Below are 24985 nucleotides of genomic sequence, written 5' to 3' on the forward strand. Positions count from 1 at the left end.
GCACGGAATGAAAGATGTTGTGAAGGTCAGAGTGTTTATTTTGTGAGTCAGGGCCGTGATGAGAGTGGGCGTAGGACTGATGTTGTATTCTCCGGATGCTGGCTGTGATGGCAGGTCAAGCGCGGGTCTGTGAGTCGACGCCGGGCGCTGGTGACCGGACTCGTTGACTGTCAGGCACTGGCGATCTTGGCAATCAGTACTCCAGTGCTGACGAGAATGCCGAAGGTGCGGTGGGCCTTGTTAGGCGGTTGAGTGGGAGTTGAGCAGACCAGTGAGGATGCTGCGTGTCCTCGTGGTGGTCATGGTGAGTGGATGAAGCGCTGGTCAGAGACGCTGGAACCAGGGCGCTGTAATCCATGTAGCGTTGGCCAGGAACGGCGATCTGGGCCAAAGCGCTATGATGATGTCCCGATGGAGTCCATGATGAGAGCCGGGAAGAATGTCCTTCGCGCAAGTGAGGTGCGCGGATTATCACTCGTTGAGCACCTTGTTAACTGATGGCAGATTGATGACTGACTGACTTCTTCATTCTGTCGATTTTAAAAGGTGAAGAAGCTTCTGGAACAATTTGGTTGCTATGTAGAATTTTCCAAACAAATAAATAAAAAAACATCCAAGAAGTTTGTTTGGAACAATCGAGACTTCTAGAATTTCGTTCGAATGAAGTAGTTGCGTACCACTACAAATATTTCGAGGAATTTTTATACCATTATATATAATATATATAATTTTTATATGAATTGAGAATATGGGAGTAATGATTTTTGTTGTTATGTTAAATGCCAAAATCATTATACATTATGACAGTTGTTGTAAATAAATGTACACATTAAACTCTGCTTTGAATAGGTTTAAGTGTATTTAGGCATTGTAGCCATTTATTAGGTAATACTAACCGCTTCCTCATTCAAATTATTACAATAACCGTTTTCCCACGGTACAAAAGGGTCATTAGGTAAAAATGTTTCATCATGTCATCATAAAAGACGACGTATGACGTACGTGCGCATTTATATCCGTATATTTAATATTTTTGCTGAGTTAATAAGCATGTTCGTTTTAAAGATCAATTAATGTTTTTCCTATATTATAATGTAATGAATAGCGCTTTGACCTTCGACGTATGGTGCTAGAACTACGAGCGTTGGAGAGTTGGAGAAGTCAAAGACTCTCCCCAAACCATCCTTTCCCCGAACCAGCCTCTCCCGATCTGGCACACCACGCAGCTGGCGGGCAGCCACATCATGAACACACCTGACCCGGTAAATCCAGACACCCGTGCTAAATTACCAAACTTGGCGAGCCACTTGGGGTGACCTATGGCAGAGGTGTTGGCAATCCAGTAGATGGTTTCTGGTTCGGCGGTACCCAATCCGGCATCTTAAATCGAAAGAATGGAATGAATGGTAGAGAATGAATTAATGGAAGAGAATGGAACATAGAAAACAAACAAAAAAAGCTCGTGAATCTAAATGAGCACGAAAAAAACCCCTGGTTTATGTTGGTTCCAAAGACTTTGATGGTCTGTCTGTGTGGAAAGAACGTAAAATCATTGGACACTAAAAATCATGATCATATTGTGACTTTGTGAAAGCAACAAAGTAACAAACCAAAGAAATTGTTAACTAGCTGCTAGAAAGCAGGTTGAAAAGAATGGGATGGTCTAAAGACCACATAAGTGGATAAGAATTGTTAATGGCAGGTGGAGATCATTTTGTGTGGAGGTCGTCAAATCCCTTAGATTTTTAGAAAATCTAAATAGAGTTAACGGAATTGTGTCTACACTTAAACTACTAAAGCAGTATGCTTCAGTGACGAAATACTTAATCTGTAGTTCTATGGGAATTAAAATCATTGACAGCAGTTTTAAATTACATTCCGATGAAATAAATCCAAGGAAAACTGAACACAGAGGTGAATTTCTCAGTATTTTCGTCAGAATACTTAGAGCGAAAGCCTTAATAATAAAGCGCTGTTATTTTAATTAAAGCAAACCCCGTGTGACGTGTGACACTGATTTGTTAAATTTAATAACTTGCTGCTCGGCGGCTTTTGTGGTTAACTGAAGGCTTTAGACTTTGAGCCAGAAGATAGGTAGATAATAGGTTCTCTCGTATTTTTGTCAATTTTTTATTCGACTGTGATGCGATGTGAATTAAAAAGTTAGACGGACATGGCAGAAATATTTTTACCGCTTCGCAAAGCGTTGAAATCTTGTTATTAAAACATTTTACTAACAGAAAATGTGCGTTATTGGTACTATATACTTATTTTTTCATAATCATGTTAATACATCAAATTCATCTTATTTTTTAATTACTATCCTGATTCTGAACTATTCAACATATCGTTAAAGATGACCAAAAGATTAGTTGTATTTCTAGAGTCGTAGTACTAGATTCTAGAGTCAGTGGTGGATACCCTTAGTATCGCCCTGGTAAAAAGCCACCATTTAGTCGCTTGAAATATCGATGGCCTCCGTGTCGAGGGGTAAGGTTCTTGATCACAGATCCATAGGTCACGGGTTCAAATCCCATCGTAAGCAGGTAAACTTTATTCGATTCATTTGTGTCGTTTCACAATTATTAAGACACAAAAAATAATATATTATATAGAATATTTACAGTAAAAATCCAATGTGAACGTTAAGATTCTCAATATCACCGGGTAAGAGACCACTATTCATAATTTGAAATTGGTTTTAATCACTTTACTTTTCCCCAAATACATCTAGCAATAATATTATTTTTTAATGTTTCCTTATTGTAACTTCTAAGGAATTGTGGGAGACTTCAATGATTTAATAAAATGGTTCGCAATATTACAAGGTTGTTTATTTAGGATAAGAATTACAAAGTACTATTGTAGGAATAGCATCCTTTTTTATTAAGTTATTCAGGCGAGAGTGGCTCCTGAGTCGTTGTCAACCTACAGTCGGCTAGGTTCGGGTTCAAAAAGTAACATTGCAAACTATCGCCCAATCTCAATACTCACAGTATTTAGTAAACTCTTTGAGCGTATTGTGTACGATCAAATTTATATAACTATTGTCCGCAGCATACAAAATCAACAACATGGTTTTTTACAAAAAAGGTCAGTAATAACAAACTTAGTCAACTTTTCTGAATACTTAACAAGCAATATGGATAATGGACACCAAGTAGATGTTATCTACACAGATTACTCGAAAGCTTTCGATAAAGTTAACCACTCTATCCTCATTAAAAAATTACACCAATTAGGAATCCATGGCGACTTACTTAGGTGGCTAACTTCATATCTGCAGAAAAGACTACAGTGCGTATCAGTTGAGGGAACTAAGTCTAGTTTCCTAACTGTGCCCTCTGGCGTACCGCAGGGTTCCCATCTGGGACCATTACTGTTTAATGTATATATATTTGATATTTATAAATGTTTTTTACATGCTAACTACCTTGCATATGCAGATGACAAAAAAATATACTTAGTAATCAAATCTATCAATGACTGCATAAAACTTCAAGAAAACCTAAATCGTCTTTTTGAATACTGTAAATTAAACAAATTAATCATAAACATTTCTAAGTGCAACAAATTATCTTTTACGCGCAACAAAAATAAAATTTATTTTAATTATAACTTTCATGATACACATATCAATGAAATAGAATCAATCCGTGACCTTGGGGTAGTACTGGATGTAAAACTAAATTTTATCAAACACATTAACGAAGTAATCAACAAAGCCAATAAAATGTTGGGATTTATAATTCGTATATCTAAACCTTTTCGCAATATTAAAACCATGTATTCCCTTTACACCACGTATATCCGCCCCCACTTAGAATACTGCACACTAATTTGGGCACCGTTCTACCAATGCCATATTGACAGAATCGAAAGTGTGCAAAAAAAATTTTTTAAACACATAAATTATAAATTTAAATTACTCTTTGCAAATAACACCGAATCCTTAAAATTTCACAACTTTACTCCACTTCAAACACGTAGATTAATATCTGATCAAATATTTTTATACAAAATTCTGAATAACGGCCTGGACTCTCCTGAACTCGTAAATTATTTAAGAATTCACATACCTACAAGGCCAACCAGACAAAACCATTTTTTTCATTTGCCCGCGTGCAGAACCAACCTTAGAAAAAAATCTCCAATCCCCCGTATATGCGCGCAATATAACACGCAATTTAATAATATCGATATTCTTAATAATACTCTTGTGAAATACCGAAACGAAGTCAAGCGCACGACCACAAATATTAATTAAATTAATGCACAGTTATAGAAAAGGTACAACATGAGCGTCTCCTGTCCCCATCCCATCTTCCTCTGCCTCTTGCCCTTTCCTATTCCTTCTTCCTTCTAATATATTTAAATGATTTTTATTTTTTTTGTTAATTTCATTTTCAGTTAATGGTTATAACCAATAACAATCTTGTATTATATCACATTAACCAACATTAGCATAAGAAACTATTTTGGCTTACCTCATATGTAACCTCTTGTATAACTAATCCTGTAAAAAATGCTGTTTTTTTCTTACAATAAATAAATAAATAAATAAATAAAAACTCGTCGGAACCATTCGGATTCTGCGCTTGCTCACACTAGCGCTACCTGTTGTAAATGGATGAGAACCAGTGTGTATAAAAGAGTTTTTACCTTTTTTGGTGATCAGACATCAATATTAGCACTGTAGTGGTGATGAAAAAACAATTTACGATTTGTACTCGCTATCACCACTTCAATAAGAGCAATATCACTTTGTGGCATAATTTTATTAGAATATAATTACAAACTTTGTTCACAGAACATGTTTAAACCACTTGACACAAAGAGGGAAAAATAATTTACTTTGATATACTTATATCTTGATGAAGAAAGTATTCTTTTGAAAATTATTGATAATGTTTATATATTTGTGGAAGTAGTTTATTTATTATCTTAGAGATTATTGATTAAATACGTAGTGGAGCTATGATTATAAATATTAATGTTTTGCGCGACCTTAGATATAAAATTTAATTAATTGAAAAATGTTTTTTAAAGTTCTTTCTAAAATCTATGTTTAGCATGAATTAATTTAAAAAAATATCATGTTATATTGTAAATATCAAAAAAATTAGTATCTACCGACTAGGAAGAGGAAGAAAAAATGAAATATAAAAAGTTGGATCTATCCCTTTTTTTAATTTAGTCATCAAACATGGAAAGTGAATGGCCATAAAACATTTTTAAGTAAAAGCGCATAATATTTCATTTATGTGATAAAACATAGTCTTTTTCAATCGTGAGTCGGTAGTAACGGAAACATCATTAGATTTTTGTTTTTTATTTGGAAGTATGTTATCTATTATTTGCAAAAAATTCAAAACAAATAGGTGCAATAAGTTTTGTATGCTTAATTTATATATACGAGTATGTACATATATTTATTAAACTGAATAATTTGCATACTAATTTACCTGAATATCTTTTTCGTAACTTCGCTCAAGAAAATAATGTTAACATTATTTTACCAACAGACACAACAAAACAATTTACAAAATCCATTTCACACCTAAATTGATTTTAATTACACGAGAGCCAACTCTACATTATTTTAACTTATTCGATACTATTTCGCTTGAAATTATCCGAACAAATTAAGCGGAAAAGAGAATTAATACTTTGAAAATGTTACAAATTCACTGGGCTGTAATAATTCATGGAATTAATTTGTGTTTTGGAAGTAATAACGGGTTTCCTATGAAATCAGAACAGTCTGAGAACTCGGACACAAATGGTATTGTACCTAGAGCTAAGACGATAGTACCTGTTTTAAGTCTGCGATGAAAAGTTAGAAATTTTAATATCTTCAACATGAAACAAAAGTATTTTCGCTGAAAGAAAAATATTAACGCACATAATACCCAACTCACTGATACGCAGATTATACATTACACACACACACACACACACACTTACGTAACTCTCATATTATACAAATAAAAACCTTAATATTCTTTCTTTGTCGGAATCGTAAAAACACGAATCACGAATACTTAATGTCGTGTTTTATGTTGAAATGAACAGCACAAAATGATGATTATCATTCGGTAATACACAAATAATTTGAAACTTTACCAAAAACGTATATATATATCTAGCTATGGTATTGTCATAAATCTTTGTTTATTTTTAGGTAGGTAACATTAATGTTAAAAAAGAAACAGGAATCCCATTTTTCGTGCTGGTAATTCGATTTGATGGGTTGAAAGGGCTTCTAAGGTTTTGTTTCACTCACAGGTGAACATTAAGTATCACAATATTATTGGATCACTAAAACTGGCGGGTCCAAAAGGTGACAGCGCCAAACTTCAAAAGGATTCCGTAAACACAAAAAAGATGTCGATGTATCCCTTGTAACAACCAACTGATAATTTTTACGGAAGAGTGAAAATCTTTAATTGTGTGACCACTGCAATTATGATTTAAGGTAAAGGTTTTGATCAACGATGCGACGTTACAATACATCTAGACTCTCGCTATTGTCTCGTTGTTCACGTATGGCAAAGATAGTTATTATGTATGTTCAGAGAATATGTGTGTACGACCCGAATAAATGATAGCGGGCGGTGTTTTCGTATTTGAATATTACATCTACATCTCTAGATGAGTGTGACTGAGTTAACAAGATACCCTTACTCGCTTACTATTTGAGACGACCTATACTACCTAGGTTGTTCATCTTATGCTTACATGTTGCAAGGTTCGCTATCTCACTTTCTTTGATTGCATGTGAGAATTTCAATTTGGGTGGCGGTTTTGGGCCCCGGGAACCATTTATTGGATAACCAACACCTCTGTCATAGGACATCCCGAGTATTTCGTTACGTTTGGTGATATAGCAGAGCTGCTTGGGTTCATCGGGTGGGGCGTAATCGGGATGCGCCTGCCCACCAGCTGCGTGGCATGCCAGATCGGGAAAGGATGGTTTGTGAAGACCCTTTGACCTCTCCAACTGGTCTCTCAGGTGGGAGTATATTCATACGTCCGTCACTCCTGGACACACTGATTCCAATATTCTCCTACCCAACCCTCATACCTTTAAACTTCCCAGCTTTCTATCTTTATTTTCCTTAAAAAAACATCCCAAAAGATGATATAGGCCTTAACGTAAATTATTTTTCCCGGGCCTCCTGTGTGTGGTAATATTTAAAAAAGTGGCAGTTAAAAAATCATGATAAATGACATCTTATTTCAAGGCTTTTACTAGTATTTTCAGAGTAATGAAAATATTTTTTCATCACCCACGAGGGGGTTTTGACACTTTTTTAATACAATTTACTTAGAGGCAGCACCTGATTGACGCGACAAGTGGCACTATAGTATTAAAACTACGAAATCAAAAGTCATAGAATTGTTTTGCTTTTGGCTTGCCACTTTGAAATTTGTACATCACGTCTTTATATAGTTGTAACGTCATTGGTTTCGATTATTTTTTCTGTTTTTTTATTATTTTATTTCTTGCTAGGGCAATCTCGATGAGTTAAAAAACTCATTTTAGGACGGGAGGAAATTACAATACATTGGTCGGAAAATAATACAAAAGAAGAATACATACAGAAGTCAGTACATACAATTTTACATTGGCATCAAAATAACAAAAATACAACACTGCATAATTATTTTTCAAGGACAGGTTAAGTAGAACAGAAAAAATAAGACTAAACAAATAAAGGAACAATCAAAGATATACAAATATGGATTTACTGATTTTTAATTTTTTTTAAATATTTCATTAAACCATCATTGTAAGTTTTTTTTTATTTTTCTCAATTGTTTTGTACATTTATGGAAGCGAATTGTGTGTAGGCAATGTAGTTTAAAGATTTTATTCCATATTTTGTAATGTATGTTTGAAGAATATGGAATTTATTGTTATTTCAAGTATTGTGGTTGTGGATGTCTTGATTGTAAAGTGGCTGGACGTCAGTGTGAGTTGATTGTTGGATAATTTGTAGGATGGTTCTGGTAATTTGATGCTAAGAAAGGATTGTGATTGGAAGGATACCAGAAACTAAATATATGTCCCTGACGTGAGTGTCCCGTGGAAGTCCAAGAACAGCAGTAGGTCAGCAATCAATTTCTTTGAAGCAAAACCCCAGACACAGCAAAGATTGGAAATGTATGAATGTATCATAGCATAATATACTGAAGTTAGTAAAAGAATGGGTAGTAATCCTTGAAGTCTATATAGTACGCCAGTTATGGGGGTGATTTTCTCCTTTACATGATTTACGTGGTGGTCCCAAATATTTTGTGCTCGTTTTCTTTACGAAGCAGTTGTTGCCAATGTTCATATTGAGGCTGGAATTTTTCTTGTTGCCGAAAAGTATATAATGCATTTTTTTAAATTAAGGGTAAATTTATTTATTTTCAAGCAGGTTGTGAGATCAGTGAGGGAAAGATCAGCATTAATTTCCAATTTAAGCTCCGCTAGGTTTGTTTTGTTATAAAAAAATACCGTATCGTCCGCATAAAGTTGTAGAGTTTCTTTAATGCCCCACTTTGTTATGTCATTACCATATATTAGAAATAACAACGGTCCCAGAATTGACCCCTGTTGCACTTCACATGTTATTTTACCCAATTCACTCGTTTCTGCACCCAATTCTACTGCCGAAAAGCGATTTCATAGGTATGATCGGAAAAGTTCTAGAGGAGTTCCAACAATACCCAAATGCTTCAGTTTTTCGATCAATACGTTATGATCCACCGTGTCAAACGCCTTCTTTAGATCAACAAATATTGTTGCTGTAAAATCTCCATAGTCAATATGTTTCTTTAGGTTAGATATAAAATCGAAAGCTAAGCATTTATTGTTAGACCGTCGTCTGAAACCGTATTGTTTTGAGGTGAGATTTTTTTTGTGTTCGAGATATTTCAATAGTCTTTCTTTAATGACACACTCAAAAAATTTAGAGTTGTTCTACTAGTATAGAAAATTTTAAGAGTAATAAAATTATTACAGTCTCGTTTGAGGTGTTTATCACAAAAATGCAAATTTGTTGCTTATTTTAGGAAAAATATCTTTCTCTATAAAATTCGTCAAAATAATAATAAAAGATTCAATTGTGTCAATTTTTTTATTGAATAAATCATTTTGGATACTTTACCCTCTGTCTTATTTGGATCTGTATTCCGCTTTTGGATTTAAGAATAATTTCGGGGGCCAGCCTCAACATCACTCCAGAACTATACAGTTCGTACGATCTGAGAATCTTCGAAAGTATACTTTTCACTTCAAGAATGGCAAACTTTTGACCTAAAACCAATAATTATTAATATTTTCATTGTACGTTTATGCTGACGAAGAAACAATAAGTTTTGAAATATTTTGATCGTTCAGATTAAATATTGGTGTACATGTATAATGTTGTTTATTTTTATTATTAAAATGATGCCACAAAGTTAATTTGCGATTATTGAAGAAATTAAAAACATAATCATCGAACCTTGAAAATTCCAAGAGAAATGAGTAAAAAACATGTTTACAGAAGCATTATAGATTTCATTCAGCCTCCGTGGTTGAGGGGTAAGGCTCTCAACAAGCAATATGGTGGTCGTGAGTTCAGGCATGCGCTTGTAAATTTTATCTGATTAATTTTAATTATATATAAATATATTTATATTCAAAGTGGAAGATACTCTCAGTATCACCCTAGAGTAAGACCGCCATTCAAAATTGAAACGTTCTTTTTAATAGCTTTGCTTAATTTTTGATTTTGTTGAAGCTTAAAACGATTTTTTTCGAAAATTAGATTTTCAGGAAATCCGTGCGGCGCACGAACCGAAATTTCCTAAAAATCTCCAAACAACCTAAACGAATTTTCAAAAAAAATCGATTTCAGCTACAAAAATATCAATAATGCTATTTTTGTAATAATAGCACTTTACTACACACAAAAGCCGCAAGCCACCACTGGTTGGGACTCTTATGCGGTATACACATAAAAAATCTTTTTTTGTTATTTGTTTTTTAGTGTTATGCCGTGTTGCGCTCCTCTTTAGCCAACGTTTCGGAAAGCATTGCAGTGTCCATCATCAGGGCAGATGTGTTATTTGAGGTTGTGGTGAAATGTGAGCTTATGTATGAGGATGTGATACCGTGTTGCCAGCTCCAACCGTCTGAGCTGACATTAACGTATAATTTATTTTTTTATAGTGGTTTTCTTCGTTTAGCTCTGGTGTATCCAAAGATATTAGAAGAACGAGATGTGCTATGAGCAGTTCATACTGTGTGGAATTGTTTTGCCCAGTGTCGCCGGTTTTGTTCACCAATACTACTGCACACCTTCGCTTACGCTAAGGTATCAGCACTAATACATAGAACAGATTTCTGTGCGTACACGTCCCGATAGTATTCAAAGTACCCTAATTAGGTAGTACTCCGCCTACGGTCCGGCGGCCAACATAGCATATCTCGTTCTTCTAATATCTTTGGGTGTATCCGTCAATTACCGGATACCAAGAACTATTGAGCTAAGCTCCATCGTCTCTATTAATATTTACGGGATTTTTATGAATTTCAGGACTTCAGGAACAAATCTAAAGTAATGTCCGGTGTCAATCGAATGCTCGGCAATCGAATCGTGGATTAAGAATTCAACAGATCTGATCAGTAAGCTTAAGAAAAAAACTTATAGAGCACGGCTGATTACGGAGGCCATTGAAATTCATAAAAATCCCATAATATATGTTGACTAAATTGTTACTAACTTAAACAGTGCCTTTGAAAGGCACCAAATACAGCGTAATCTCAATGGCTATGCTTATGGGACACAGTTAAATCCGTGTTATCTGTACAAGGTGGGGCAAAAGTAATGTGATCATGTGAAGGGCCATCATTCTCTCAAATGGTTTCAAATGTCATTGAGTTTTAACATTTATGTTGTAGACAAATAGAAAATTAAATAACAACAAGCAATTAAACGATACACATCTGAAGAATGTGGAATAATTATTACTGTTAATTTGAACATTTTCTTGTCTGCTGTATTAACGCAGCGTGAATTTGGACGTAGTTTTCCTCGTCATCCTGCACCATGTGCGCGCAAAATTAAACGTTTGGCTGAACGTTTTGTGAACCCACAAACAAACTTTCCGTCAAACAGCCAATTTTTTCATTTCTAACAAAATGGCAGCCAAATTCCAATTTTAAATAACTTTTGACCCACCTGCGTTAAAACAACAGACTGAAAAATTGGTCAAATAAGCAGTAACAATAATTCCGCGTTCTTCAGATGTGTATCGTCTATCTATCGCCTCATTTCTTGTTGTTACTTATTCTCTCTCTGTCTACAACATTGAGAAGTCAAAGCTATTGACCCTATTTGCAAAAGTTATGGTGCTTTCACTTTATGACATTACTTTTGCCTCACCTTGTACTTTCGTGTTAAATATTCGAACAATCGTCAACAGAATGAAGAGATCGACCGCGAAATGCGTTCGTTGATTGGAATTCTCCGTCCTTTGTACCGCTTTGTGATAAGGGCAAGAGAAGAGTCAAAACTAGGTCAATTGTTATTGGAATAGGGTATCGGTTCACGTTTCCGTATACTACACCACGTTTCACGTTGATTATAGTAAAACTATACAGTGTACACGGCGTTCAATTGTGACAGGTATCTATCTATGACTGAATTGTATGTGAAATGGTTACAACAAACTTTATGAGGGTGAAAAATATTCATGTTAACAAACTGACGTTCAGGTGTCTTTGGCAAAAACAACTGATACTGCTGGTAGACAAAACAAGTCTCAGGAGAAGAAACGATTAAAACCGTGTAAAATGAGAAATAAAATATTTTACTGTGTGTTTGTAGATGCACGAATATGCATACTAGACTGACATTGTAATAGGATAAAAAAGACGTCTCGTATCATTCATTTTATCTCAAAAATTCTATAAAAATTTATATAGAAATACATTTATGTCTTAATACTAAATATTATTTTCATTAAATTTCAGTAACTTGATTGGACATTTGTACGTCTTGTGAAAATCTTTTTTTTCAAGATTTGCCTGCATAATATATGCTATGCATAATATTGGATTAAATGATAATTTCCAAGCACAGGAGAGGCAAACCGGCAAACATTGTGCGATTGCTTTTTCATAACTATTTTCGCCAAAGCTTCCACCTAGAGCAAACTTGTGTGAACGTTTAATAATTTATTGTTAAAATTTAATTAATTCATTATATTTACTAAAAAATACACGTTTTTTTATCAATTTTTAGGACTAAAAGAATTTTTAGGAGAATATGGATGATACAAGGCGTCCTTTTTTGCCATTACATCCAAACAATGTCACTCCGGCCTAATGCACACTTGTAAAATCTTTTTCACAGCTTTCAGTTTACCTCCGCGTAGGCATTTATAGGACAAGTCATAATTTTACAAAATTATAACAAATACATGTAACAAACACAGATTTGTTCGCAAACCAACTTTGCCCCAACTATCCGTGGTGATTGCGATCGATCTAAAACTAAATTTACTGTTGACAGGTTGTGAATAATAATTTTCGTTGGTAAATCTTATATAATTTGTATTATTGGTTTATTTTAATACCGATACAATTCCTCGGTCCAGCGCTGAAGCCGACATTTAGGAACGGATGTTTGGAGAACAGATTTTCAGGGAGGTATCTTTCAGGCATAAACTTTTCAGGATCCTTGAAATACTTGGGATTTCTTCCCAATAACATCATCATTACGATGGCGTTTGTAGTTGCAGGAATAATTTTGCCATCTGCAAATAAAAATTGTACATTTACCAATGTGTATGTTAGATAACAAAAATTTTACAAAATTGGAGAGATTTTTTCAATTTCACATAAGTACCTAAATAACAATTTTTTCCAAATTTGATTGTGAACGACAATAATTTAAGCGCTTAATGTAATAAAATAACCGGTTTTGCTTATACTAATATTTATTTAATAATTTATCAAAGTTGGTTATTATTTTTATCAAACTGCTTCATGAAGCTATGCAGCGAGCAAATGGTTGTTGACTGCATAGTCAACCGCACAGCATCATAATACATTTGTTAAATTTATGTCATATTTTATGAATACCTGTGATAATCATTGTGTGGTTTTGTATTCAATTAAATTAAATGCTACTTTGTTCGCTTTTGGAAACAGCTCATATATTGTATCATATAAACTTTCTATGATATAATATATGAGTCTCCTTTACAGCAATGGTGAGAAATATGAACAGAACGGCGCGGAAAAAGAAAACACCACGCTTTATATTCAAATATAATTAAAATGTACACCTCTATGAAACTGAAACCAAAGGTTCCGACTGGAAATATTTGAAAAAAAATTATTAAACTTGTTGATTTATTTAATTATTATTTTTGCATAAAACTACAAAAAATGAGATAACAGTGTTTATAATACATTTGTGAAATAAAATGCTGTCAGTAGTTTTTATTTAAAAAAAATTTACTTTAAAAAATTCTATGTTTATTTTTGATAGTAAAATTTACGTATTTCATCTCATTTTAAAAACAGTTTTTAGTATTCGATTACGTTCAGAAAATATTAAAATTAATTTGGAAATTAAAGCAAAGCGGGAATACACGGAAATTCTTACAGAATAAGCCAGAGACCTAAGTGGTGATATTATTTTATTTAATTTGAAAACTTATTTTATTTGAATTATTTTTTATGCTAGTATGCTATATAAATAAAAGGCCGCTGCGTGTATATATAGCTGAGCTGTGATATTTTTTTTCAAAGTTATCTGGTCGAATAAGACGCGGAATGAGTACATTAACATACGTCATATAATCTATTAACAAATAGCAGTTTTATTATGAGTCAATAAAAAGACGACACAAAGTGGTTTTGTAATAATTTAAGCTTAACGTAGTGTATATCCACAAAGTTAGGCCGAGGGTATTTGATTATTCAAAGTTACTCAAATGAAAACATAATAATGTTCGGCTTAGCTGGCTTCAAATTCCCGGGCTTGTAAAATTTTAAATCGTAATCAAAAGACATTGCTGACATCCCTTTTAAAATCGTTGAAATAAATTAACGTTAACGGATTAATTACTAAACACTCATATTTAACAATCGTTGAAATATAATAACGTTAACGAATTAATTACTTAACACTTATATTTAAAAATCGTTGAAATATAATAACGTGAAACGGATTAGTTATTAAAAACTCATATTTTAAATTCGTTGAAATATAATAATGTGAAACGGATTAATTATTAAACATCCATATTTTAAAATCGTTGAAATATAATAACGTGTAACGGATTAATTATTTAACATCCATATTTTTCCGACACGTTCCTCCTCGTTAATAAAAACATTGTTCTTTGAGATTCTTGTAAAGACAATATTACCTTTAATTTTTCGAAACTTAAAATTATGTAATTTTTCGGATCTGTGGGATTCAAAATATTTTTTCTATTTATATCAATCCTTCATTATTAGTAAAAATATATATTCTATGGACACCAATCCTAGTTTAGTAGTTGAAACATATATTTTATGGATTCCAATCCTTCTTTAGAAGTAAAAATATTATCGAATATCATCGATCACGTTTTTTACTTATATCGAATCACATCTAGATGAATTTAAATATTTCTCGATAAACCATGAGTGGTTTAGCTAGTAATTTTTTGGACGGCCTCCGTGGTCGAGGGGTAAAGCTCGCGGCGTGGGCTAATAATTTTTTAATTAATTTGTTTTATTTCACAATTTATTAATTTAAAATAATATAGTGCACTTTCGGCAGTTCCAGAGTAGATGATACTCTCAGTATCGCTCTGGTGTAAGACCACCATATGGAATTGAAAAGTTTTTTTTAAATGGCTTTAGCTATGTTTGGCGACCAGATAAAAATATTCCGGTACCCTCCCACCTTCGTCTTTCCCATCTCCTTCCTGTCCGCAATACCTCCAGCCTCACAATATACCCCAATTGGGGATGCCATAGTTTCACTGGCTTGTTTTGTGATGGAGGACTTGAAGTGTCAGCCGAGGAATTGAATACACTACGCCTGAGTGCGACCCAAACGCGATGCCAACTCAGCCACTGACCAATTAGTCCGATTTTGCGTCAATTCGGTTAGTGCATGAGTCAAAGAAGCGGTTTCTATTATTTGAGTGTGAGATATTAAAATATTCCTTTTGCGACTTTGTTTATAATACCAAAAGCTTATTGAATTATGAAATAGAGATTTTTTCTTGTGAAAGCATGTCTTTTGACTAATGACATTTAATGGTAACGTTTTATACTAATTTGTGTTTGACCTGGTAGTGTAAGATCATTTTTCAATCTTCTTCCAAACATCGGTACCGATGGATACAATCTTAATGTTTCTTTAATCACCAGATCCAAATACTTCATGCTCTGGATATCATTATAGGAAACAAGTTTATGGGGATCGTTCCCCATAACAGCAATTTGCTCTTCAAATGCGGCAGCCTGTACCTCTGGGTTGTTAGACAGGGAGTACAAAGCGAAACTGATGCAAGCAGAAGTGGTATCGTGACCCTACAAACAAACCCATAATTAGTATAATTATTATTTGCAAAAATACGCCTTTCTCAAGTAAATAAATAAATAATCAAATATTTAAATATTGAAGACAATATTAGTGATTTCTAAACGAAAATCTGAAACAGAAAAATCAGAAAAGGAATAGGGTCCCATTAGCTCAGTTGGTAGAGCACTGTCACGGAAAGACAAGGGTCCTGGGTTCGAGTCCCAGATGTGACCGTTTCCTTTTCTGATTTTTCTGTTTCAGATTTTCGTTTAAAAATCACTAATATTGTCTTCAATATTTAAATATTACAATTTGAGGTTTTACTCAATAAAGTTATTCCGAAAAATTAAGTAAATAAATAATCACCACCAGTAACATAGTTATTAAGTCAATTGCAATAATCACCACCAGTAACATAGTTATTAAGTCAATTGCAATAATCACCACAAGTAACATAGTTATTAAGTCGATTGCAATAATCACCACCAGTAACATAGTTATTAAGTCGATTGCAATAATCACCACCAGTAACATAGTTAGTCAGTCAATTGCAATTGTTTATAATTTAAAATAGAGCCCGATATATATTTAACAATACGTGGAATAAAATCTACCAGAAACATCTGGTGTTCCCTTTAAATCGATTTTGTGATTACCTTTACACCGTTTGCAGCTTGTTTGGTGGAAACTGTGTGAAATATCATGTCGTGTTTAACAGGGTACTTGCAGAACCTTTGAATAGTTAGGAATCAGAGTAAAGTGGGATTTCGGTGTATTCTACGTACAAAGATATGTTAATATTTTCTAACTACCTTTCCTAGTTATAAATATTTCACAAATTCTCAAACGCAGCTGCCACCAAATAAAAATTCAGCTCGCGAACGCGTGATATTCTCAAATATCTTGTATAAGTCAAAAAAATAACAGCCTTCTATATTTTCATTTATAAAACTTCTCTCAGGAGACCAGACCTTTCGTATTCCGTCAGTGTCTAACTTATATCTGAAAATGTTGTGTGGACGGTTATTTAAGAGGAAGGAATGATCATGGGCCTCAGCAAGACTCTATAAAAGTGATATTTTAAATGGAAAAAAATCTCAAATTGATTCATCTAACACTAAACTTTAGATTAAATACTATAAAAACTGTCGTTTGTGCTCAGAAATGAGAATCTTCTGAGCAGACATATACGAAAGGTATAATAAGGAGGCAACCGAAACAAAAAAAAATTAAGATTTATGAATTTTATATATTTTAAATAATTTTGTTTTTAAAGTCCGTTTAAATTCAGCCAAATTCTGGAGATTAGTGAGAGCCGAGGGAAGTTTATTCCAAATGAATATATTGTTTTGACAGAGAAAATGAATATTTACAGAAGATTACCCAATTTTGGAGTATTATCAATATTTTTTCCTGGAGCCGTTTTCAAAAAGGTTAATTTCAAATATTGCTACAAAATTAAATAGTACAGCAAAACTAGTGGCATCTTATTCAGTTGTCACGGAAGCTCAGCGTTAAGAAGTCAGTAATCACAAATTATTTTTCCAGAATTTTTTTTAATTGAAAATTTGAAACGACATCGGTAATAAATAGAGGTAACAGCACTGAACATTGATTAAATGTTATGTATTGAACTTGTACAAACCTCAAACATAAAAGTGTCAACCTCCTCTCTTATGATTTGATCAGACAACTGTTCGCCGTCTGCAGTCTTGCTCAGCAAAAGCAGGTCCAAAAATGCAATTTTCTTTCTTCTTCCAATAACATCATCCTGCGCATGTAGTTCAATTGTTTTGTCTTTCATCCTCTTATCTATATCGTCCTTGAGTTGTTCTCTCCTTGATTTTACCACATCTTCAGTAAATTTGTGTAACCTATCTTGTAGTTTGATCTGTTCTTTATAGTCGCTAGTGAGAGAGTATAGGAAATCGTTTCGCTTTAGGGGCGAGTAACCTCGATTGACTATTATTTCACAGATTCTGGAAAAAATGTAAAATTTTAGCTCCTGATGATTATCCATTAAACTAAGAATCATAGTAGCTCTCTGTAAAGAATTGTATAGTCATGTATTAGAGAGAAACATCTGAGAATGAGTGAGATAGTATTATAGTTGGATGTAATGAAAGCGTATGACTATTTTTGGTTGAGAAAGAAGTTTTGAGGGTTCAAATACATCACAAAGCACATTCCGACATTCTGTTTGTCTGGGTTTTGTTTCTAAAACTGGGAGCAAGGCAGAAGAGCATTGCGGGCTCAATAGGTCGCAATCTCTGTAACCCAGTTTGCCGTCTCTTGCTATACATGACGGCTCACTAGCAAAACCCACCACCAAAAAATACAACTTATTAGTTTTTTTTTTGCTGAAAACTCGGCCCTCGAGGGTCGGAATGCTGATGGTTTGAGCTCTTCCTCGCATTCAACGAATGCTGGCATCCCACAGGGGTCGGTTCTGTCTCCGACTTTGTTTTCCGTGCACATCAAGAACTTTGTGACATGTGCACCAATCAATGGTTGCGAGTATGATAGTACAAGTCATGATAGTTTTTTTGTTTGACAAGCCCCCCCAAAGGGCACAGAAACTCCAAAAACTCGGAGTGCTTTGAAGTAGAGAATCGACGGTTTCGGACAGAGGGTATCGAAAGGGGGTAAGAATAACCTCGTCGAATTAAATGTTTCAAAGATCTAATCATGTCTAAAAGGGATCAAACAGAAAATCTTGTCCCTTTAAATGGAAGCAAGCATTCAAATGAGCCTTCTTTTGATATGCTTAGTTGTAACTCTAAGTCACGAGCTCAGGTACGGGGTCTCCATCGAAACCAGAGTTAAGTTAGCCCCTCAGAAGCTGAGCGTATTGTACAGGGCCCGCAGATACTTTGATAGTACATACTGGTAACCCAGTACAAATCGCAAGTGCGCCCATGTTGAATTTGTTAGCGATCTCTAGTCTCGAGCCTCAAAATACCCATAAAAAAAACTTCGACTCTGTCCAGAAACGGGCGGTCTGTTTGATAGATTCTCCTATGTTAACAAACAGATTACAATCTTAAAAGCACAAAGTCGGGTGTGTATGCTGTCCTTATTCTTCTGGTATTTCAATGGAAGGTGCTCCGAGGGATTAGCGTAATTGATTATTTTAGTACCGGTGCACAGTCTGGAAGCGCGTTAACAATATTTTTACACAGTTATCATTTGTCACATGAGAACTTTTCTGTGACTCGTTCTTGATTTCAACAGTTTGCCTGTGGAAAAATTTAACGGCCTTAGTGTTTCCTCCCTCCATAGGTCATTTAAGTTATAGGTTTACTCCTTCCTCTCCACAAAAAGACCCCGCACACATCATTCCCAAAGATTACATAGGCCCTGTGGGAAATTATTTTTTCTCAGGGCCTCCTAACTAATCTTGTATAATTTAATGAAAATGATTTACCTGTAAACAGCTTTTACGTATTCAGATGATGAGTTCTCCTGAGCATTGATGCTTACCCCCATGGCAGTATCTATAACAGGTATCATATTACATTATAAAATCCTTCTGGCAGTGTAGCAACTTTCTCCTTAAATTTTGTAATATTTACAAATATTTTTGTGTTGCCAAAATCTCACAACAACAAAAAAATTCAGTCTACGATAAAATATTTAATAATTTATTTTAGAAATTAAATATTTAAATAATTATAATCATAATATTTATAATATATTATTCCCAATAAATTAAATTAAACTCATTTCGGTAAAGCCGCCCGTTAAACAATTAAAAATAAACTATTTCACCAGAGTTTATTATATATATATTTTCTCCATTTTTATCTTGAAATATACCAAAGGAACCCATTCAAGTTATCGGATTATCAGTCAACTTTGACAAACTAATTTGATATCGACATTCAAAGAACGAAGGTTGATGAAATTGATAAGTCGTCTAAAACGTGCCCAACCGTGATTACTTTATTGATCTTGTCAAATATCTCAAACGAAATTCATCGAACAATAATAATAAAAATTCGCTTCAGAAAATGTATTAAATTAAACATAATTTTTGTTTTCATTCTTTTCTCTTTTCTGCGAGAATTTTATTCATGATATTTTTCTTTGTAATAGAGGTAGATATGAAAGTATTCCAGACAAACATTACATTAAGGCGATGACATTACATGACTTATCTAAAAAATAATCGATTATTTTAACGCCAAAATGTATTCCACTCGCAGTATTTAATTAAAGCACCCGAAACATTTCTAAGCGACCAAATTTTCAAACCAAAAACACATGATTTTGCATTACTACGTAGTGCATCGCCTTAAAATATCAAAATCCAGTGTTATTACACAAGTGCGCATTACTCTTACAGACATACTATAAATATCATATATTTAATATGATGAAGAGAACCATTCTAAAATCATTATTTGTATAATTTATATAAAGGTAGATATGAAAATATTCCGGATATAAGATAACAATTATTACATTAAAATAACAAATTCCAATGTTATTACATTTTAAGTGCGTATTATTCATATAGAAATACCGTAAATATCATATATTTAAGATGATGAAAGGAACCATTCTAAAATCATTGTAGGTAAAATAAATATAAATGTACATAATATGGTATAGCATACAAGAAACAAAATATTATATTGTTTTTGACCTGACTAAAGGAAACCCAATTCTAAATACAAGTCGTAAAATTCCACAAAATTTATATACAAATCTTCAACAGCTGACTTTGAGAGACGTAATAAGAAAATAAGAACAAGGTGCATGGAAGTTGTTAAAAATTGTCTTATTACCAAACTTTTTTTAAATTTTTTTCAATAAATTGTTTATCGTGAGTTTCCATTTAATTATCACTCTCTCTGAATTATCATATTATTGTGAAATAAATACTATAAGTTACACGATGAAACTCATACTACCTATTGTAATGCAAGTAAACTTAGGAAAACGAGGTTAAATGTATCAACGTATTATGAACAATCATATTAACAACGTATACGAGAAGCAGCATACTTCGTACGCACTGTGAACACTGCACCCCGAAATTCTAAACTAACAAGATGAATCTCTCGTGTATCTTTGACTAATTGCATCATCTAACACAAAAGCCATAAGCTGAGTTCAAAAGCGCTTGCTACCCCCACAATTATAAGACCACCCTTAGTCTAAACAAATTGTGTCGTCAAAAATCGAAAATAAATCTCCTCACCACAAATCACGTCCAATGCGTATAACGTAATTAAAGGATAGACGTCAAACACTTTTTTGGTTTGAGACGCCAATTTTCTTACAAGAATTTCACCCTTATCGTTGAAAACATCGACAAATTGTTCAAGAATCTTGAAGTGGAAAGTTGGCGTTATGATTTTTCTTTGCTTCCTCCATTTTCCACCTGAAAAATGCATTAAGTTTTATTCGATATTCATTACCGTCCTCGAAATATTAAACTTATCACGGCACTCGAAAATAGAGAGCGGATAATTTTTATTTATATCTCAAAGTAGAAAATTTCATAAAAGTTAAAAGAATTAAAAAAGATACCAGTAAAAATGATTTTGGTGGTTGGTAAGATACCAACTTAATAATTAAATTATTATTAATTCAAAAATTCTATCGATTTTTTTAGTTTATTAGATTTTGTAATATATTCGAATATTTTCTTTGCAAAACACTTTTTTTTATTTTTCTTTATTGGTTTAAATAGGTACAGTTATAATGTACCTATACATATAACGAAGATGTTTTTTTTAAATATCAGAAAGAGTAAAGTAACACACCTTTTCTTTGAGCAAACGCTCGTGTTAGAAAGATGAGGAAACGTAATTAATTACTATTTTAACAATGTTATTATTTTTAACAAAGAAAAATAAAATACAGTTTACAGACAATTGTTGTAAAAAATAATAGAAAAAAGGATGAGAGAAAAAAAGAAGAAAGCAGAAAAAATGATATCTAATATTATTTTATAGAATTATTATATAATTTTAAAAGTGTAATAATTAAATAAATACTGCTGAATTATATTTTTAATTGTGTTTATATTACATCATTTTTAAGGATGCTGTGTGGACGGTTTTATAAGGAAAGAAAGTAGTAGAAGAGCTGGGAAGGAAACAGATGTGAGAGGTGGGTTGGAATCTGGGGGTCAGTGTGTCCAGAAGTGACGTACGTTTGAATTCATCGCTTTTACTGCTGTGCAAGACGATAGGTTGAGAGAGTTCTGCTGGAGAGGTAAAAAGATCTCTCTCAACCAGCCTCTCAAAATCTGGCCTGCCACACAGTAGGCGGGCAGATACATCCGCTGCTAAGACCTAGACAATCTTCAAGAGATTAGTCCTGCACCGTTGATAGTCCTACACCATTCATAAATCACTTGACGTGGCTTATGGTAGAGGTGTTGGTTATCCAATTAATGGTTGTGCAATCCCGGAGTGGCGGTACCCATACCCAAACTACCAAAATTTCTTTATTAACATTATGTCACATATTTACTTAAAAATGTGTTAATTAAGATATCATGTTTATGAATCACTTCTTTGGGCTCAAAAGTTTAGGTTTATAGGTCAATTTTTTTTTTATCACTCTCAATGATAATGACTTCTTATCACTTTCCAAAAGCGTGACCCTGAACAATGTATTAAATTTCCTAGACAATTTGATGAGATTGTGTTGGTCGTATGAGAAACGGTGTGATCCTAGATTAGGGCAACATAATCATATAATATGTACCTGTAGCAAGAAGTAAACCATTGCCGAGCCAATTTCTTAGAAAATCATAGTCTTGCATTTTTGTGAGTTCCATATTACTCGTGAGTAATGTCTAAAAGAAAAACAAAAAACTAATAATATAAATAATATAAAATAAACAAATGAAATGCATCCAGCATTCCCAGCATCTTGTGATTGAATTATAACATACACCAGATATCATATTGCAGAAAAAAATATTATGTGTATATTAATACATTTTTTGAAAATGATTTAATTTACCTTTTTTGTTACACATAAACAATTTTAGAAACTTTATTGAATGTGTTTTTGTGTGCCAATGAGTATTCAAATTCAAAAACAAGCAATAGGTACAAATTTATGTTTATATTGTTGCATATTAAACATAATATACTTACCTACTCGTTTCATCTTATTGGAAACTGGATAAAAGGTACCTACCTAGCTTATTTTCATTCTACCCAAATGTCTAATATTAGAGAAAGTCTTACTTCTATGGTTTCTGGGTCACATAATCCTATGAACACATCACTCCCCATTATCATTTTGAAAGTAGTTTTCCCGCATTCCTCGTACATTTTTACTTCATTTTGATAGAATTCTAAAAATAAATATTTCCATTGAACAGTAGCACACATATTATAAAAAAAATATTGTGAGCTGAATTGCAGGTAGGTGGGTACTAAAAATACTAAAATTAAATCTAATATTATACGTTATTCAAATATTAATTTCTATCAAATGAAAGTATTTTAAGACAAAAAAATTATCCAACGCCCTGAATGAATTTTATTATATCGGATATTTCTCTAATGAATATACATGCACAAATGGAAGGTTAACACTGGTACGATATTAATTGATCAATTTTGACGGTAATTGATTTCCGTGCTTACTACTAACTATCAGCATTGTTTAATATCGTGTTATGACAACGCGGGCGGTCTGTTGGTTGGCCGTGGATTTGATTTCCATACAATTCTTTATTCCAAGATTGATGAAATTTTGCACACTTAACCTTCAAAACCGGAGAAAGGTCACTGTTATCATGAGAACCACCCTACCCCCCTTTCCCACAAGCAGAATTTCGATACTTCTTTTTTTTAATTTTGCACACCTGACGCTTAAAATAAAAGGAAAATTACTTTTTACATCAGATTTAGAAAAACTTTGTGTAAAGCCAAAACCTCCTAACTCACAAGGCCGAGACACTGAATAAAATCAGCCTCCTAACTTATATGATAACCGTTTAAATGTATGTTTACATTTTAGGATGTTTTAGTAAATAATTTAAAACTAAACAAATATTAAAATCCCATACAAGTTAGAAGGCTGCTTTGAATGAGTGTCCCGGCCTTGTTTTATATAGAAGGTTTTGGTAAAGCCCGGGCAACGCTAGGTAGTTGTGCTATTATCGTGAATAAAAATTACACCTATTATTAAAATATGTGAAGATGTCTTCATAAATACGACATTGAAAACTTGTGTGGCCCATTTTATTATGATGCTTTTATACCTGTCATAAAGTAACAAAAGAAAATTAAAAAATACGCGTCAAAATTATAATGTTAGGTAAGCGTCCTTGAGGTGATAGAATTTCTTTACTAAACCGATGAGCAAAAATAGTCTCATTGTGATGAGTATGGTTCAATTCCTGTTACATGTTCAAGAAGGCATAATTATTTGGATGGCTTACAAAAAATGGCTCTAAAAAACAAATTAATATCATTATACAAATTGATAATAATAAATGTGCTTCTATCGTTCGTGATAAAATATCTACAAAGCGCGGCGAGGTATTGTCCAATAAATTACCCACCAATGTACCTATAATGCCTAGCTATAAAGATTTTTTCATATAAAGGATAAAATTATATAAATGTAAATATATAAATAAAATATTCTTCAAAATACCTTCAGAGTCATTTCCAAATTGATGGGCATTTCCTATAAAAGGTAAAGTCTTCGCTCCAGGAAATTTATTTATTAACCTCCAAAACCGTCTATTTTTCACATAATTATTTAACAAATAAGTAGCCACAGCTACTGAAAGAGTTACTAGAACAAACACAAACACTCCCATATTTTAAAGAGTAATAACTGTATTTGACTAAAAAAACTTTTCTGAAACTCAAGCGAGCTGCGAAGACTGCGTTGTATTTTTTAGATTGTTGAACATGAATACAAATGTAATCACAATATGAGAGTATACGTGTACATTATAACGGTTCAAGTAAATTAAGATAAATTGTGACATGTCAAATGGCGGGAAGTTTATCTTTTTTCGAAAGAATGTTTGAATTTTAAACGTCTTCTTTGGGTTCTCGAGACACGGGAAAAACTAAATATTGATATTGAGCACTGTTACACTTTGTTATACAGTTTATTAGAAATTTTATGCGAGGAGTATAAATATTATAATTTTTACAGTGCAATATTCTTTTGTTACAGTAAGCTCAAAGGTTACCAGTTCAAATATTTCTTCTGATCAGAAAAATGGATTAATAAACTTTTGAAAATTATTAAGAAAAACACATATGAAATATACCGAGTATTGAAAATTTTCTAAAAATATGACTACACGCAAATGGGTTTTTATTAGGACACATTTATTTTGACATGACTATTATTATGAATATACAATATGACGCGTACGTATTTTGATTCTAAAATAGAGG

At 33.1% G+C, this 24985-nt stretch overlaps 2 protein-coding genes across 4 annotated transcripts in view; one reads left to right on the forward strand and one right to left on the reverse strand.

Moving 5' to 3' along the window:
- The window catches only part of LOC149420254 (metabotropic glutamate receptor 2-like), a 710206-nt gene that overhangs the window by 202696 nt on the left and 482525 nt on the right, over positions 1 to 24985 (forward strand). The gene's annotated exons all lie outside the window — the stretch shown is intronic.
- LOC149420257 (cytochrome P450 4c3-like) lies at positions 9118 to 24479 on the reverse strand. 2 transcript variants are annotated; one of them, XM_089636556.1, is made up of 9 exons: positions 24222 to 24479; positions 22799 to 22908; positions 22308 to 22398; positions 20788 to 20970; positions 19006 to 19075; positions 17224 to 17557; positions 15343 to 15586; positions 12622 to 12801; positions 9118 to 9310 (listed from the first exon to the last, which is right to left on the reverse strand). In XM_089636556.1, exons 1-9 carry the CDS (start codon positions 24388 to 24390, stop codon positions 9144 to 9146), a joined length of 1548 nt encoding a protein of 515 aa, XP_089492682.1. In that variant the 5' UTR covers positions 24391 to 24479; the 3' UTR covers positions 9118 to 9143. The 2 variants fall into 2 exon arrangements, with proteins under 2 accessions (XP_089492682.1, XP_089492683.1); XM_089636557.1 differs by lacking the exon at positions 22799 to 22908 and having other exon boundaries at positions 24222 to 24393.

Source organism: Hesperophylax consimilis, chromosome 10 (assembly GCF_061612785.1).
Source record: "Hesperophylax consimilis isolate HC1 chromosome 10, BYU_Hcon_1.0, whole genome shotgun sequence".
Taxonomy (NCBI): domain Eukaryota; kingdom Metazoa; phylum Arthropoda; class Insecta; order Trichoptera; family Limnephilidae; genus Hesperophylax; species Hesperophylax consimilis.

Coding starts and splice junctions, on each gene's coding strand:
- LOC149420257 (XM_089636556.1), bottom strand. CDS start 24,390: ATGGGAGTGTTTGTGTTTGTTCTAGTAACTCTTTCAGTAGCTGTGGCT. Junction 20,971..22,307: donor TGGTTTACTTCTTGCTACAG/GTACATATTATA, acceptor TGCATTTTTCAG/GTGGAAAATGGAGGAAGCAA. Junction 15,587..17,223: donor TTGACACTTTTATGTTTGAG/GTTTGTACAAGT, acceptor GTTTGTTTGTAG/GGTCACGATACCACTTCTGC.